At 40.6% G+C, this 18156-nt stretch overlaps 1 protein-coding gene across 1 annotated transcript in view; it reads left to right on the top strand.

Annotated features, from left to right (window-relative positions):
- Positions 1 to 3764: 3764 nt before the first annotated feature.
- The window catches only part of LOC143414226 (uncharacterized), a 41610-nt gene continuing 27218 nt past the window's right edge, over positions 3765 to 18156 (top strand). The window contains exons 1-8 of the mRNA XM_076878141.1: positions 3765 to 3801; positions 5247 to 5597; positions 8279 to 8611; positions 8709 to 8813; positions 9203 to 9532; positions 12733 to 13060; positions 13892 to 14210; positions 14278 to 14600. Of these exons, the coding sequence (XP_076734256.1) occupies positions 3765 to 3801; positions 5247 to 5597; positions 8279 to 8611; positions 8709 to 8813; positions 9203 to 9532; positions 12733 to 12920 (1344 nt within the window). The 3' untranslated portion in view covers positions 12921 to 13060; positions 13892 to 14210; positions 14278 to 14600. The remainder of the gene's footprint in view (positions 3802 to 5246; positions 5598 to 8278; positions 8612 to 8708; positions 8814 to 9202; positions 9533 to 12732; positions 13061 to 13891; positions 14211 to 14277; positions 14601 to 18156) is intronic.

Here is an 18156-nt window from a genome sequence, read left to right as displayed (position 1 = left end):
TCTGTTTCTGCTGTCCACCTTTTCACATGGAAAATCATTTCACTGTTTCTCACTGAATGACTCCCCAAACTAGATTTGAAATTCTATCAAGTTTCTAATCATTACAAGTGATTCATGTTTCTATTTGATGTGTAAATGGAGATGATTTAGTTTGCTGGGATATGGACTGACATGTGTTGAATGGGAGGAGCAGTTTGTTGTTGTCTTCTTGTCTGTTTATGACAACAATAAATATGTTGTTGAAACAATGATTCATGTTTAACTCCATATATGAAATGTTTCTGATCTTTGAATTCTGTTTGATTAAAGACTTTCTTCATGACACAAATGAGATTTCAGTGTATTAATAGAACTAAATAAGCTCAGAGTTGAAAGGCTGGAGTATTATGTACGTGCTTCACTGTCAGGATCTTCAGGGGGATTCAAAGGGAAACATCAAACTGCTGTAATGAGATAAACTAGTTGGGCTGAACACACTTATCTGTAGTTTGTCTCCATCCAGGATCATCAGAATATAATGAACATGTGTGAAGAGCCACAAAATGCTGCTGCCCTCTCAGCATGATGAGCTCCAGCCTTTGTTAGCAGGACAACAGGAAACATGAGACAACTTTCAGAGACAGTAACCAACTGTGGCCACAAGATGGCAGCAGCTGATCTGAGATCCTTTATTGGACAGAAGGACTCTGCTCTGTGACGTCATCAGAGAGACGGCCTTCACTCTGATAGATCTGACGTCATGTCTGCACTGCGATGATGAAAGCTGATAAACACATTGTTATTGATCCATGAAATCACCTCTGTCCTCTCAAGTGTAGCTGTTTACAGAGCTGAAGAAGTCCTTCATCATCAAAACAGACAAACATGTATTTCCTGTATTAAGTGACGTCATCCTCACTCTGACCTCTTACATACATTCTGTTCAGTTTTCCTGCTGTAAGAAATAAAGTGTGTGAAAATAGAAATGCAGGGAAACATCCATTAATCACAGCTGAGCCGTTTGTTTCTGACTCACATTCAATGAGGCTTCAGGTGTAAATACCTCAGAAGTGTTTGTGAGTTCAGTAGAAGCAGACCCAGTCGACCATCATGGCCTCCACAGCACTACACAATGCAACAGAAAGGCCTTCATCATCTGCTGAACCACCTCTGAACCACGACGCTCTCCCTGCATCTAAAAGCTGTTAGTCAGGATGAGATGCTGCTGTGATCGCTCACAATTTACCTGTGAGACCTTTGTAAATATTGTCTTTGTTTCTGGAGGAAACACCTTTAGTCTGTTTGTATTTGGAGTGCAGATCTGGGCGTCCATCACTTTAACCTGCACACGTTTAGTTATTGAGTGTAGTTGATGTTTGGCAGCATTTTATAAGTGACAGTTCATGAACGGTGAAGGAACAGAGGACGCCTGACCATCCTACCTGTGTCAGTAAGAAGACTTTCATCACAACTTCACAACTTAACACAACTGAAACCTGAATTCAGTGTTGCATAGTTTACTAACAGTGTGTGCTGACACTGAAGTTAGCAGTTTGTTTCCTAAGAGCTGCTGGGACAAACCACAGTGAGCGGCTACAGAGTTTAGTTAAGGTGGTTCTAACATGTGACCTGTTGAATTATTTACAGGGATTTATTTTTCATTTAAAGCATCATTTGGGAAGTTTTTATGAAGTTTAGTTCTTTTTTGTTCTTTGTGTAACGTTTAATGTAATTTCCAACAAGCAGACCTGTGATCACTTTGACTCAGTATGATGGATTGTTTGGATTTGTCTTTGTTTCTCTGGCTTTTCTTGTGTGTCTTTGTATGTTGGATAGAGTCATGTGACCTGCCCATGGATGACACATGGAAATGAGCAGTTTAGCTCAAATCTGGCAGGTTTCCATCTTCTACTGTTTCATATTGATTTTATTGAAATGAGCCATCCTGTTAAATAAGTGAAAATAAAAACAACTGGCTAACTTTTAGTCTGATCCAGTTTTTTTCTTCTTGAGTGAGTGTTTACATCTCAAAACGCTCGCTCACAGCTTTTCATCATCCTGTTTCAATGAATAAAACAGGGGTGAGGTCACTTCCTTTGGGTGGAGTCAGCTGCTGGTCACCTTGAAACAAACACACAGCTGTTCCACTTGTCAGCTAATCAGCTTGTAGCATATGCACAGTTTACAGAACCCCTTTTCTGTCAATTTAATTAATTAACCTGCTAAGCAGATAGCATATGATATGAATACCACTGTACTTTCAAAATATAGAAAGTGATTTGTAGAGGGACAAGCAAAATTTACTCTTTTAAACTCTGCCAAATTAAAAAAAAAAAGACTAGTTTGTTTGTTTTTTAAAGTACAAGCTTACTGGTCAGAGCTAAAGTCCTACACAAAACTTTTTGCTTTGTCTTAATTTGAGGCTAAAAGCTGATTATCTGAGCACCAAAGATTTGTTTCTAAACCTCAAAGTAGATGCAACATGTCATCAAGGTTAAAGAGTTTTAGGGGGAAGAAAACTATTAGAACCACAACGCAGAGCGACTTTCCTTTTATTGAGTGGTTTTCTTTTTTAAACACTCGTATTAAGAGGAAATGCAGCTTCTGTTGCGACGTGTGAACATCTTTCTGTGTGCAGTTTAACCTCTCCACTACTGCAGACCTGTGCAGTCTTTTTTAGTTTCTCTCATTTTACGGATACAGTTTGTTTTTTTAAATAGAGCTAATCTCAACATCGCCATCACACATTCAGACTGTTTGACTTTCATTTAGAACTCATCACTTCCTGTTTTTCTAGGATTCTTTGTCCTGGGCTCAGAAAGAACAGCCTTCATTATTTTGACCATTTAGCGAGACCAACAGGAACATCACAAGTCCTTCATTCCTTTTTTAATGTCTTTATTTGAAGTTTACTGATGTGTTTATTCTTTCTGGCTGTGTTTTTTTCCTTTGTATAAGAAAAATAGAATTGAATTAATAATCTTCATAACTTCTTTTCAGATGTAGTCTGAACCACTTTCAGTTTGTTGAAAATTGATGGATCCTTAATGAATGGGCCTCAGAGCCGCCCTCAGTGTCTAATGTGGACACAAAGTTTCAGGTTAAATGCACAAATGAGGTAAGTCCTGTATTCATCCTCGTCCTCTGCTTCTGTTATTATTCATCCAGTCTGGCTGCAGACCTTAGGTTTAGTAGTGCAAAGGATAAACATCCTAAAGGTCAAAGTTCAGTTCATTTTATTGATAAAGAGATAAGAGTGTGTTTTACAGGAGAATGTGACATGTCATAAAAGTTGGTGGCAGCAGCTGAACTCACAGTGTTAGTCCTGTAAAACACTCATATACAGTATTATTATTATGAGTATTTATTGTATGGACTCTAACTGTAAACTCAGTGAAGGGAAAATATTTTAGCTCAAACACCAAAATTCATTCACGTTAGATTTTTCCTCCACACGATTCAGATTTTATTGCTGGCTTCTTCATAAAGTTGGATCTGACTTCAGTGTAAATGACCTTTGTCTGATGTCTCTTATTTAATGAGCTTGTTTCTCCTGCTTTTCCTCACTTTCCTCAGTCTGCCCCGATCTGATCGAGGTTAAAGTTTCTGTTGGAATGATCTGAGCAACAGACGTCCTCCCTCACTGAAGTGTGAAACTTTGTGTGGTTCACAGTGTCAGTGTGAGCAGTGTGAGAGTGTCAGTAGATGATCAGCAGAGGAAAGTGAAGCTGCTGTGAGCTGATGTCCTGAAGGGCTTTTAAAGAGTCTCTGAGTTTGACAGGAACATGAAGATGTTTGTGGTGTTTGTGATCCTCCTGCACGGTAAGTACACCTTCCTCTCTCTGCTCTCATCATCAGCTTTTCTTTCATCTCTCTCTCTTTAATGTGTTGAAGTGCAGCAGGAGGAGATTTCCATCAAACACTGGATTCTGATTCAGATCAAACTAACAATCCAAAGCAGCAACTTTCAAATCTCTGGATTCTTCTTGGTGGCTTTCAGATGAGCTCATGTTACAACTGGTTTTCCAGTCAAAGCACACAGATCAGAATACACAGCACTTGGACTCTCGCACACTCTTGTTGGTAGCTGTTTCATTCAGCCTGATCTGTATATATAAACTTTGTCAAACACCTGTGATATAGTTATTTCTAATCATCCCTGTAAAAAGAACAGTTGGCCCACTCTACTGTACAACATTGCTTCAGTTCATTGAGGTTTTTGGACATTTGTTTATGCAAAGCTCTCTCTTAGTTCCACCACAGCATTTCAGTTGGGTTATGGTCTGGACTTTGACTGACCCATTGCAAAATCTTGATTCTTTTCTCCTTCAGAGATTCAGACATGTAGATTTGCTGGTGCGCTTCCTCCAAAGGACATTGTTCCAGAAGTCATGTGACCTGTACTGCCACGTTTAGAAAAGAAGCTTTGTCCTCGTAGACTTCTGCAAACTGTGTTTATTTGTAATACAATTTAAGAGGCAGTTGTTTGGTTTGCTTGTGTTTGTATTTGTGCCAGGACCACCTGTACATTTCACTAATAATGTTTTGTGCATGAATTGCACATCAGCTTTAAGGGTTTCTGTGCAGCAGCTGTTACAGCTGAACTGTTTGATCATTACTTTTGACCTTTTCAGCTGTTTAATTACACATTTCTGATTCAACAGGATATTTATTTTTTTATTTTTTCTCCTTGCACAGTGGTCATCTGAGTGGCATCTCAGACTTCAGAGCTCAGAGTGAACGTTGAACGTCGCTTCACTCAGACATTTACATCAAAAACTGTTGAACAAACCAGGAGAGAGAGAAACCGAATCTTTTCACACTAAATTTTTATTCTCTGCTTAACGTTTTGTTGATCAGGAGAAGCAGGATTAGGATCTTGGGCAGAGTTTAACCCTCAGTTGTGCGTTATGTGAAGGAGCTCCACTTGTTTCTGTGGTAACTTAAGCTGCAGACCTTCAGATTTTTCCAACATTGGCTTCGTAGGTTAGTTTTCATGAACCCTGTTCATTTTTGTGGTTGGTCATATGCTGCCATCATTACACCAACACTGCATCAAAATTCTGGTCCCTTTCAAAGGTCCCTCAGAGAATGCAGCACTTTCTGTTTAAAATAATTTCTTTGATTTCAATCTGATTAAATTTAGATTACATGGATAGACTGAGTGTAGAAGTTGCAGATAAGGTAACCTGCATTCCAGCACGTGGATGCTGACACAAACTCAAAGCATGCTGTTAATTTGTCTTTCTGCTTGTGTGTCCTTACAGTTTCACAGCATGCCCTGGCTGTGGTGGTGGAGGTGTATGAGGAGGCAAAGTCTGTTCTGCTACCCTGTCAGTACTCTGGTATTATTCCTGAGAAAAATCCCACAGTGATGTGGACTTGCAGTGATCTCAGTCCCACGTTTGTCCATCTGCGACGAGAAGAAGGTGATGATCTCAAAAAGCAGAACCTCCGCTACAGCGGGCGCACATCAATGAGGCCTGATGCTCTGGAGACTTCAGACTTCAGCCTCACTCTGAGAAAACCAGACCTGATTGACAGCAGCGTCTACACCTGCTCCATCAGTGATGGGAAAGAAGAAACGGGACAGAGAAATGTGCAGCTAAAGGTCAAAGGTCAGCAACTGATTATTTAAAAAACAACTGCTTACCACATTTATGAGAAAATACAGGGATTTAATACAGTTATTATTAAAAAAAGAATTTCACACTGTACTGAATGAATTAGCTTTTCTGGTTTACGTTATTTTCACTCATTAAAAGGTATAAAATATCAACTGCACAAAAATATACTGCTTTAATGCATCATGTTACTTTCTCATATTATTTGTGGTTTGGCCACTGAAATGATTTAGATTTTGCTTTGCTTTGTTTTGGTGGGGTTGTTGTTTTTTGCTTTTTATTTCTTTTCCAAACACCTGATAATAACCTACACTCCTAGAGAGCTAAAAGCATTTACATTGCACATCATGCATCCATCCTTGGAAAGCACAGCTGGTTGGTTATTATCATGGTTATGGTCTGTTTATACTGTAGGTGAACTGCTTTCCATCAAACACCAGGATTTGGTACTGGAAGACCTCCAACTGAATAAAATACATATGCTTTCATTAATTTTGAATACTTATCAGCAGATTTAACCACAAAAACAGGGGGCAAAATATTTTGTGTATGAATTGCCATTTCTTCTTTTCACCTCGAGATGGTCCAGGACACCCAGGCTCAGGCGACCGAGGACCCTCAGGATTGGGTTTAGACAGATCGGTACCCTCATTTGGTCATGCTGTCTCCTCTGACAAGCAGGGCTTGCAAGCAGAGACTTGGGCAGGGCAAGACCAAAAAAAGTTTTTGTGTTGACCAGGGCAAAAGCTGACACCAGGGACCCAGCGTCAGCAGACAAAATCTGTTACTAGCTTGGACCTAGATGCACCTGATTCTCAGGTTACACAGGTTTCTCAGGGATCTCTGATTGCTCCTGCTGGGGCTACACAGGGCTCATATCCTGTTTCTGTTCCTCACCCTGAGCACCTGCTGATGTTAGCACAGGCAGGGCCCACCTGTAGCCTTGGGCTGTCTATGAAAGAAGCTGGTGAACTGGTGCAAGGGTGCGGAAGGAGACAGAGGGCAGCCTGGCTATTGGTCTGGTGAGAGGGTGGCTGGCCACAGGTTAAGCCAGCACACCCTCTTTACCAGAGACTAAAGTGGAGATGGGGCACAGTTGTAAGGATGTGGAGCCAGCGATGACAGGTGAGGTGTGTCTAGATGGTGGGTGGAAGCTGGGATTACAGTCTCTGGAGCTGGGTTTCCATAATAATCCCCTCATGGCAGAAAGTTTCACATATAAAACAATGATGTGCACTTTAAACTTCAGTCCTGAAGTTTTTCAGAAATCTTGAAAAATATTTTTGTGGCCCCCATAAATATTCACCCCTATGGAAAAATTCTGGAGGTTCCCCTGTCCTTAGCGCGTGCCTCTAAGATCTGTTACAAACAAACTGCATATTACATAATCGGCTCTCAAACCTGGTCAGCAATTCATTTTGATTTGATCAAAAATAATTTCAAACAACTTCAATAGCAATTAAATTAAATGGTACTAGTCTTACAGAGTAAGCTGGTGAGTAACATATTTCCAAGAAGTACAGTAACCTAAGCAGAAAGTTAGCGGCCATCCAGATCTTTATGTCTTTTAGACATTCCTGCAGTTTTTCTAATTGGTGTGTGTTATCTGGCTTCATAGAGCTGGGTGTCATCTGCATAGCCGTGAAAATGTATGCTATGTCTTCTGATGAAACTGTCTAAGGGAAGCATGTGTTAATAGAACTGGTCCTGGGACTGAACCCTGTGAAACTTTGCATGAACAAATGAGTGACTATTAGATAGATATGATTCAAATATGATTAATAAATGGTAGGACATCCTTGAGCACTCTTGCAGAAATTGGGTCTAAAGACACGTTGATGGTTTTGAGGAAGTAATTACTGAAGTTAACTCAGAAAGATATATTGGAGGAAAAGAGTCTAAATAAATATCTCCCCCTGACTATAGTTCTTCTGATCTGGAGGAGATTAGTGCCTTGTTCAGCTCCTTCTTCCAAACCATCTTGAAGTGTCGCAGAGCAGAATGGAGGCTGAAAAAGGACACGCTTCAAATCTTATCAAATTGCTGGCGTCTTTATTAGAATACTGTTAAAGAGAACACCTATCAAACATGATTGCATGCAACTGTCATAACCCAGGCCTGATGTTCAAAACTATATACTCTGTTTCTAATGCCTCACAGCTTGTCTGTTTCAAAACCTCCCCTGATATGTGTAATGCAGTTTCGATTGATGAGGTTGCCACCACAAAGGCTCCCAGTTGATCTTGTGTTTTTCATCCATCTGCCTCAGCCAGTTGTTCAACTGTTTTGAACCAGTTTAAGCAAGTGACTCTGGGATTCATACAAGATGTGGTTCATCAAATTAAGCCCTCAGGTTTCCCTCAAGATGCTGCTGCTCCTTGATTTTAATAAACAGGTTTTTCCTAGTATAGGTCAGTTACTGTTGGCCATCATGAATATCAGTTTGTCTTTTGGTGTGGTTCCTGTAGACTTTAAACATTCATCAGTGCAACCTTTATTTAAGAAACCTGATATTGATCAAATTATGTTAGCTAATTTTATGCCTATCACTAAGCTGCCTGTCCTTTCAAAATTTTTAGAAACAATTGTTTGTACTCATTTGAAGTCTTATTTGGAAAAGCATGATAGCCTGGACGTTTTGCAATTCAGATAGTTTTGTTTTATTGTCCTCTCAGACCAGCAGGTGGAGATAAAAGTGGAGGAAGGCTCAGAGTCTGTCATCCTGCCCTGCCAAACAAGACCTGGCGTACCTGGTGACACCTCAGTGGAGTGGACTCGCTCTGATCGAGAACTCATGACGGTCCATGTGTATCCAAACAGAAGTGAGAACCTTAAGAAACAGGACGACCTTTACTGTGGTTGCACAAAGATGAGTGAAGACCTGCTGAGAACTGGAGACCTCAGTCTGACCCTGAAATACCCCACAGAGAGAGACAGTGGAGGATACATCTGCACCATCTACAGGGACAAAGACATCCTGAGACAGAAAGTAGTGCTGCAGGTCAAAGGTCAGTGATGCATAAATAAGTCAAAGGCCTTAGGTGTAGATGCAGGTCAGAGATCAAAGGTTATGTTGTTATTTTTTTTCCTTATGTTTCTCAACAGAACCATTTCCATCTTGGGCCATAGCTTCCATGGTTCTCTTGGTTCTCCTGGTTCTTCTTGTTTCTGGAGGTCTTTTATTTAATTTCCGATACTATTTTAAGTCAGGTGAGTGTCTCCTACTACACTACCCATAATGCCGTTGCTTAGCAGGTGTCCTCTGGTGGCTCCTTGACTGTGGCTCACACAAACTTGTTCCAGAAGCTGAAAGAGTTGAGAGTTACATGAGACACATGAGATCTTCATGGTTTCTGTGCTGATGTGTGTGAGACATGGCCGACTGTGGAGGCTCAGTCTGTCTGTTCTTCTTCATCCAACATGTCTGCAGCACTTTACAGGACGCTGCAGACGAGTTACCAAAGAACGAGTCAGGAACACATCAGGAACAAACTGAGACACAATCTGACTGAGTCTAGAAGACAAGGAGGGACAGGGAGGTCATGTGACCATCACAGCTGCTGCTGATGTCATCATGTTGTCCTTTGTTGTCCTTTCAGTCCCCCGGGTGGTGGAAGTGGTTTCAGGGCAGGAGTCTGTCCAGTTGCCCTGCAAAGCCAAAGTTCACCTGCTTGAAGACACTAAAGTGGAGTGGATAGACAGTGATAATGACAAGGTCCACGTGTATCAGAACGGCACTGACCACCACAATGAGCAGGACCAGGTTTACAGAGACCGAACGAAGATGAAAGAAGGTCTGCTGAAAACTGGAGACCTCAGTCTGACCCTGAAACACCCCACGGAGAGAGACACAAAGACATACACCTGCACTGTCTACAGCACTAAGGGAAATGTTCTGATGAAAAAACAAGTGGTGCTTCAGGTCAAAGGTCAGTACAGCCTCAATAATAGAAATGTGGTTAGTTCATTTATGGACCCTTCAAGTAGAATGTACCAGAGGTGTGGACTCGAGTCACATGACTTGGACTCGAGTCAGACTCGAGTCATTAATTTTATGACTTTAGACTTGACTTGAAAAAATGTTCTAAGACTTGTGACTTGACTTGGACTTTTACACCAATGACCTGGGACTTGAATTGGACTTGAACCGGTTTACTTGAAAAGACTTGATATTTCACCCCAAATATAAAATTTAACATGCATATTATATAGAGATTGAAAATGTGACGTCATTCACGGGTAAAACCGCAAAGGATTCTGGGAACTCGTGGCAAGAGGTACTAGCGCACGCAGGCTTTCAATTGAACTCAGTCACACAGCGATAAAAAGAAACACAAAAATGTCAAGAAGCCGTTGTATTATTAACTGCAATAGCCGGTCGCATGACAGCCACGGGAAGCCGACGGGTAAAGAGATCGGTTGTTCTCGGATTACGTCGTTGAAGAGAAATTGTTCGAGCCATGTTTCCGAAGTAACAAAGAGGCGACTGGATTGCAGCCATTCAAAGACCAAATATAACGTCCCAGAACACTCCAGCTCACAGGTTAGTCTGCTCCAAGCATTTACACAAAGGTCAGTCTGCTGTTGTAGTTAATGCGTCATTTTTCATAACATAACTGGTGATATAGGTTACAAGCAAGTCTGGCGCTGAACAGAAATTGTCGTGCTATGCTCCTTTATTTATTGTGCATAAATAGTGAATTGTCCTGACACAATATTGCGTTTCGCTTCTGTTATTATGGCACATTGACAAAAACATATACTTTTATTCACAGGATAAAACAGGTTTTTTGTATCACTAATTGTCCAGTACGATTACAGCATACAATATTATTGTCACTGCTACATTTCTGTAATGCTACCAGAAATTATTTCCACTACTAATTAATTACCGTTGAGCTCAAAGGTCCTATTAATAAACGGTTAAGGAATGTGTATTTATGACAACAATTTGTGAGACTGGTAAACTTATGATACGTACGATGGTCTTTCGTTCTACACGGTGCATTTCAAGGTCCTGCACCCATCCGTCGGTAAACTGTACCTGGGCTTGTTGCAGTGACCTGAAGTTACTAAACTTCATGAGTGTATGCACTCACTCCAAGAACCGTATGATTATAAATATGCATATAAATATGCTACGATGAGATAGCTGACTTCATCTAACTAGCAAATGTTGTCCAGGCTACGTTGGTGATACAGTTTTTTTTAATATGTATGATATTTTTGTCATGCGATTTTAATAAAGCCGGTCCTACAACCGCATCCAAGAATAACATGCAGCTTATCTCAGAACTGTCGGTGAAAATTATTCTTGGAGCTAGGTTTAATTGAGCTGCATTTTAAAGAGGTGCAATTTCACAATTTGTGTATATTTTCTAAGTTCACTATTTTGTCATGTGTTGAGAAAAACACAGATTTAAAAATTACATGGTCTAATATTTACATTTAGCATAACTGCAACATTATTTTTTCATTTTTTTTTTTAAAGACTCGAAAGGACTTGAAATTCAAAATTTCAGACTTGTGACTTTACTCGGACTTTTACACCAGTGACTTGAGACTCGACTCTGACTTGCCTGACATTACTTGAGACTTGACTTGAGACTTGAGGATAAAGACTTGAGACTTACTCGAGACTTGCAAAACAATGACTCGGTCCCACCTCTGGAATGTACATGAACTGCTGAGGTTTTTAGGGCAAAAGTATTCATATACTGTGCTTTGCATACAGTATATCTAGAGGTACCCCTAGTTTCTTTATATTTTGCTGCCAATGAGCCAAAGTTTCTTCTAATTTTATAATTTCATAAAATGGTCTTGAGCAATAGTTCTCCGGGTTTTCTGAAGTTCTTTCAATGTTTTACTTTGGGCACTGGCTGCTTTTTCACCCATTTTCATTCACACAAATACAAATTGAATATTTAAATAGAACTTTGCATTTAAAAGATCAATTTTAGTACTTAGACTGGTCTTTGTACATTATAAACTACAAAACAGAATTAAACACAGTATTTGAGTTTCTGCCAAGGGTGCAATTGCAGTACTACAATTGCTTACAAGAATAGGCACATTCATGTTCTCTACTTGCGCTTTTTTGTGTTTTAAATGATGAACACAAATGCATCAGGGACTTCAGTTCAAACCTGGTCCACAGATAGCTGTCTATTCACTGTTTTTGTCAGTCATCATTCTTTTAGTTTAATTCAATTCAGTTTTTTTATACAGCATCAAATCACAACAACAGTGACCTCAAGGTGATTTACATATAAAGGTAAAGACTAACGATTAAATACCGATTGGTAGATAGACACATAGTTAGTGAAAAAAGGTCAGTGAAGAAGAAAAACTCAATGCATCATGGGAATCTCCGGCAGCCTACGTCTATTGCTGCATAACTAAGGGAGGATTCAGGGTCACCTGGTCCAGCCCTAACTATATGCTTTAGCAAAAAGGAAAGTTTGAAGCCTAATCTTAAAAGTAGAGATAGTGTCTGTCTCCCGAATCCAAACTGGAAGCTGGTTCCACAGAAGAGGGGCCTGAAAACTGAATGCACCTCCCATTCTACTTTTAAATACTCTAGGAACAACAAGTAGGCCTGCAGAGCGAGAGCGAAGTGCTCTAATAGGGTGATATGGTACTACAAGGTCATTAAGATAAGATGGGGCCTGATTATTTAAGACCTTGTATGTGAGGACTACTTCTCAGGCTTTTCAGAGAGTTTTTAGGACAACCTCTGTCTGCATAACAATGAAAATGTGCCCTGTAGTGACACTGTCTAAGGGAAGCATCTACATTGTGTTGGTCCTAGAACGGAACCCTGTGGAACTCCATAATTAACCTAAGTGTGTGAAGAGGACTCTTGTATCTAACAATCAGCTGCAGTTGAAGCAGCAGCATTGTGAGAAACAATGTTTCTGAGGAACTCTTCAGAAATGAAAGCACAATATGGACCCACTTCAACACCTCTCTTTATGTTTGATTGGAGTGTTTGATGTTATATTTGTTCATTAATTTTGCTGGAGACCTCCCTGCTGGGATGTCCAAATACATTAATTTATCTAAAGAAAATGTGATCACTACCTTTGCTGTCTGTACAGCTCATGATGTGCTTTGTTGTTGCTCTTAGTGCCAGAGGTGGAGGTGGATTCAGGTGAGGACTCTGTCCAGCTGCCCTGCCAAACCACAGTTCACTCACTGAAAGAAGCCAGAGTGGAGTGGACGGACAAAGAGAACAGGAAGGTCAACGTGTATCACAACACCTCTGACCTGCTTGCATTACAGCATCGTTTTTTTCAGAAACCGAACAAAGATTAATGATGGCCTATTGAAAACTGGAGACCTCAGTCTAACCCTGAAATACCCCACAGACTGGGACAGAGGAATCTACACCTGTACTGTCTACAACAGGTATAGAAAGATCCGGATGAAGAAACAAGTGGAGCTGAAAGTCAAAGGTCAGTGTCGTACATACAAATCAAAAAAGTCAAAAAATTGTTAGAAACATAAATACTCAAATAAAGCACAAATACACAAACACTATTAAACTAAAATACAAAAACAACGTATTTGTACTCTGTTACTTCTCACCTCTCAAGATGTTTCACTCGGATTTTGTTCTCAGATATTGAAGTTGTGTCCCGTTTTCATCATCCTACAAAACTATTCATGTTCAGCATGACTGATGGAACAAATCCATTTAGTTTGTCTCATGCCATCTGATCATCAGCAGTTTTGAGTGGGATTAATTTGCATTCATTGAACATCGTTTTCGAGTCAACTGCATCAAACTTTGATTCCAGCCAAAATCAGTGATGCTGAAAGGGAATAAATGAGGCTGTACAGCTTCTTTAGAAATGAGAGATGAGCTGAGTCGATCCCAAGGATTCAGTAATGTTGCAGCAGAAACAAAAACATTTTGATTTGATGAAGGTTTCTGTGGCTTCATGTTGCAGATGTGTGTGAAAATCTGATCTGTAAAATACAATTAAGATTCATTGGCAGAGAGGATTGTTCTGGACAGAAACAAGATCATGACAGAGGGCATGTTTGATTTAAACTCCTCTTCAATGATACATTTTAAATCCCCCCAAAAAACAGCAGACAGCAGCTCTACAATGACAGGAGACATTACAGACACTGATCACCTCAAACGTCTTTAAAACCTGCTTTGACTTTCTACATTTCTGTCCTGTTACCTTCTGCTCTGATCTTCTTCTGTCCTCCAGCTTTCTCTGCAACTCTGAAACCTGCTGCTGTCTGTCATGTTGTGTTTGTTGTCCTCTCAGTCTGTCAGGTGGAGGTGGAGGTGGAGGAGGGGGTGGAGTCTGTCCAGCTGCCCTTTATGAATACAGAAAACCTGCCTGAAGATGCTAAAGTAGAGTGGAGACACTATGAACCATTTAGGATCGTTTATGTGTATCAAAACGGCTCTGACCAGCCTGACAAACAGGACCAAGTTTATGTGGATGAATGAAGACCTGCTGAGAACTGGAGACCTCAGTCTGACCCTGAAACAGCCCACAGATGGAGACAGTGGCGAATACAGATGTGAAGTGGACAGCACACAGATCTACAGATACAAAACTGTGCTGCTCAAAGTCAAAGGTTTGTGTGTGTGTGTGTGTGTGTGTGTGTGTGTGTGTGTGTGTGTGTGTGTGTGTCTCCTCTGCAGGGAGAGTTCAGGTCCAGGATCAAACAGGGGACATCAGGAACAGAAGCAGCTCCATTGATCCGACTCCTCTGATGGCTGATCAATCAGTTTGATCTGTGTGTTCTTTGATTATTGATCAGTGATGTCAGAGTGGAGTCAGTGTGATGTTGTTGTTGTGTGTTTGAGACTTTTAGTGTCCATGAAGGTCTCTGCTGCCGTAGATCCTCTGAACTGTGACAGAGGTCTCACTCTGGAGGAAACTCTCAGCACTTTCCAGCAGCTTCTCCATCATGGAGGACGTTCCCTCACTGTAACAGGTGGAGGAGAGAGGAGAGGAAGCACAGGTGGATCCTCTGAGGAAGAGGAGCGTCCTACAAACCACATGATCACATTCAATTCAATTCAATTTTATTTATATAGCGCCAAATCCCAACAAAAGTCGCCTCAGTGCGCTTTATATTGTACAGTATAACCTGTAATAGATACAGAGAAAAACCCAACAATCATATGACCCCCTATGAGCAAGCACTTTAGTGACAGTGGGAAGGAAAAACTCCCTTTTAACAGGAAGAAACCTCCGGCAGAACCAGGCTCAGGGAGGGGCGGGGCCATCTCCTGCGGCCTGTTGGGGTGAGGGAAGGAAAACAGGATAAAGACATGCTGTGGAAGACAGACAGAGGTTAATAACAGATATGATTCAATGCAGAGAGGTCTATTAACACATAGTGAGTGAGAAAGGTGACTGGAAAGGAAAAACTCAATGCATCATGGGAATCCCGGCAGCCTACGTCTATTGCAGCATAACTAAGGGAGGATTCAGGGTCACCTGGTCCAGCCCTAACTATATGCTTTAGCAAAAAGGAAAGTTTGAAGCCTAATCTTAAAAGTAGAGATAGTGTCTGTCTCCCGAATCCAAACTGGAAGCTGGTTCCACAGAAGAGGGGCCTGAAAACTGAAGGCTCTCCCTCCCATTCTACTTTTAAATACTCTAGGAACAACAAGTAGGCCTGCAGAGCGAGAGCGAAGTGCTCTAATAGGGTGATATGGTACTACAAGGTCATTAAGATAAGATGGGGCCTGATTATTTAAGACCTTGTATGTGAGGAGCAGGACAATAATGAATTACAGTCGTCCAGCCTGGAAGTAATAAATGCATGAACTAGTTTTTCAGCGTCACTCTGAGACAGGATATTTCTAATTTTAGAGATGTTGCACAAATGGAAGAAAGCAGTCTTACATATTTGTTTAATATGTGCGTTGAAGGACATGTCCTGGTCAAAAATGACTCCAAGGTTCCTCACAGCGTTACTGGAGGCCAAGGTAATGCCATGCAGAGTAAGAATCTGCTTTGATACCATATTTCTAAGATTTTCAGGGCCGAGTACAATAACCTCAGTTTTATCTGAATTAAGAAGCAGAAAGTTGGTGGCCATCCAGGTCTTTATGTCTTTAAGACATTCCTGCAGTTTAACTAATTGGTGTGTGTTATCTGGCTTCATGGACAGATAGAGCTGGGTGTCATCTGCATAGCAGTGAAAATTTATGCTACGTCTTCTAATGATGCTGCCTAAGGGAAGCATGTATAATGTAAACAGAATTGGTCCTAGCACTGAACCCTGTGGAACTCCATAATTAACCTCAGTGTGTGAAGAGGACTCTCCATTTACATGCACAAACTGGAGTCTATTAGATAGATATGATACAAACCACTGCAGCGCAGTACCTGTAATACCTACAGCATGTTCTAATCGCTCTAATAGGATATTATGGTCGACAGTATCGAACGCTGCACTGAGGTCTAGCAGGACAAGCACAGAGATGAGTCCACTGTCAAAGGCCATAAGAAGATCATTTGTAACCTTCACTAAAGCTGTTTCTGTGCTGTGATGAGCTCTGAAACCTGACTGAAACTCTTCAAATAAGCCATTCCTCTGCAGATGATCTGTTAGCTGTTTGACAACTACTCTTTCAAGGATTTTTGATATGAAAGGAAGGTTGGAGATTGGCCTATAATTAGCTAAGACTGCTGGGTCTAGAGATGCTTTTTGAGTAAAAGTTTAACTACAGCCAGCTTGAAGGCCTGTGGTACATAGCCGATTATTAGAGATAGGTTGATCATATTTAAGATTGAAGCATTAATTAATGGCAGGACTTCTTTCACCCCTGACCAGAGGGGTTTACTATGAAGTCACATTGATGGATTTTTGTGTCAGGAAGTTGTCTATTTTTCTTTATTTCAAACATGTAAATAATCAGTAAGTCATCATGACGGTATCAAAGGAACATGTTCCAGTTTGAAGGTCGGTCTCTACCAAAGCAGACCTGTGATCATTTTAAGATTGTGACCTGTGGTCTGTATGTCATCTGTCCTTGTCCTGGTCCTCTAATTTACTACATGAACTGAACTACTGAACTGCACTGAAACAGGAAGATCACCCTGTTGGCTGTAATGTTAGGGTTTATAGAGCACATCACATCACATTCTGTACTGAGACTAAACATCTTTTAAACACTTATTTATTAAATCCACACTATGCTTTACAGAGAGCGATAAATCTAAGTTTTTTAGAGCAAGGCTCCATGATGTAAATCAGCCTTAATACATGTAGTGTAGTGTTTCATGCCCACTTTGTGTTGTTTTGAGTTCGTCTATGGACATTTCACAAATCGCTACAGGCAGGACTATGTGAATAAGCACTCAACATGTTTGACATATATTTTTATAAGGATGCTTACAAACATGCACTATTCTTCTTAAATAAATCCCAATAAATGTATCTTGCTAACGTTTAATGTTCTTCTTCTGTGGTGTTTGTGGTCTAAATGACATACATCACCCCTGAACCAGGATTTGAGGCTTATTGAGAAAACTTCAACTTCTCTATTTTATTAAGGTCGTACACATCTTGTTGGAGTATATCGCCATGGTTACTGAAGCTGCAGCGATAATATGATCTAGAGAGGTTAACGTTTGAGATTAGACATCAAGGGGTTCAAAACCACAAACTGGACTAATCAGATCTCTGGGAAAGAGTCTCACTCTTCCTGGGGGAGGGTCTGCAGGTTTAAGAGCATCTAAATTCTTTATCTGATGAGGATAAGGAAGAAATACACATTCTCAGAGAGAATTTATTTTTGATTTTTTTTCCCCCGATGGCTACAATTTTAAAGCATTTTTGTTGTTCATGAACATCAGGAAGAATTGCAGAATGTGAAACTGAAATTACTGCGTCCAGATGATCAGAAATCATTTGTGGGATTTCTTTACCTGGGTTATTGAGCATGCATCGAGTTTTCCTGTAATCCAATGTTTTTCATACAGTTTGGTGCATCCGAATCATTTGATGGTAATGAGGTAAATAATGAGCCGACATTTTCCTCATGACACCAGCGATAAGCTCTGAACCCTCATTTTACCTGAACACGCCTACTGCTGATTCAGGAAAAATGTCCACGTTACCTGGTGAAAGTCACACTTTGTAACATGCGGTGGAGACGACGCCAGCTGCAGATGTGTGCAGGTGGATAGCGAATGAGCAACAACTTCTAACTTTCCACAAGTACTCATTTATTTCAAATATCAAAAATAAAAGCGCCAGCTCTACCACACACGAGAGCACACTAGTCCGCGTACACAACGAAGAAGAATAAAAAAGAGGGTAACCTACCAGTCATGACACAAGAGACGCCACCATGCGGCGATACACTGCATTACAACACGCCACTGCTGAGTAAGTGTATTTGTAATGTTTTATCGTAAGTTTAATCAATAAACAAGTTCAGGGCGCTGAGAGTTTAGTTTGGAGATAAGAGGTATAATACATAATATTATACCTCTGGCATAATACATATGCCAGTGAAAGTAATAACCAGTTAACCTGGAAGACAGGACACTGTTGT

This window comes from Maylandia zebra, linkage group LG3, assembly GCF_041146795.1.
Source record: "Maylandia zebra isolate NMK-2024a linkage group LG3, Mzebra_GT3a, whole genome shotgun sequence".
Classification (NCBI taxonomy): domain Eukaryota; kingdom Metazoa; phylum Chordata; class Actinopteri; order Cichliformes; family Cichlidae; genus Maylandia; species Maylandia zebra.
The sequence above is the reverse complement of the archived record's forward strand: the minus strand, read 5'-3'. Positions and strand labels throughout refer to the sequence as shown.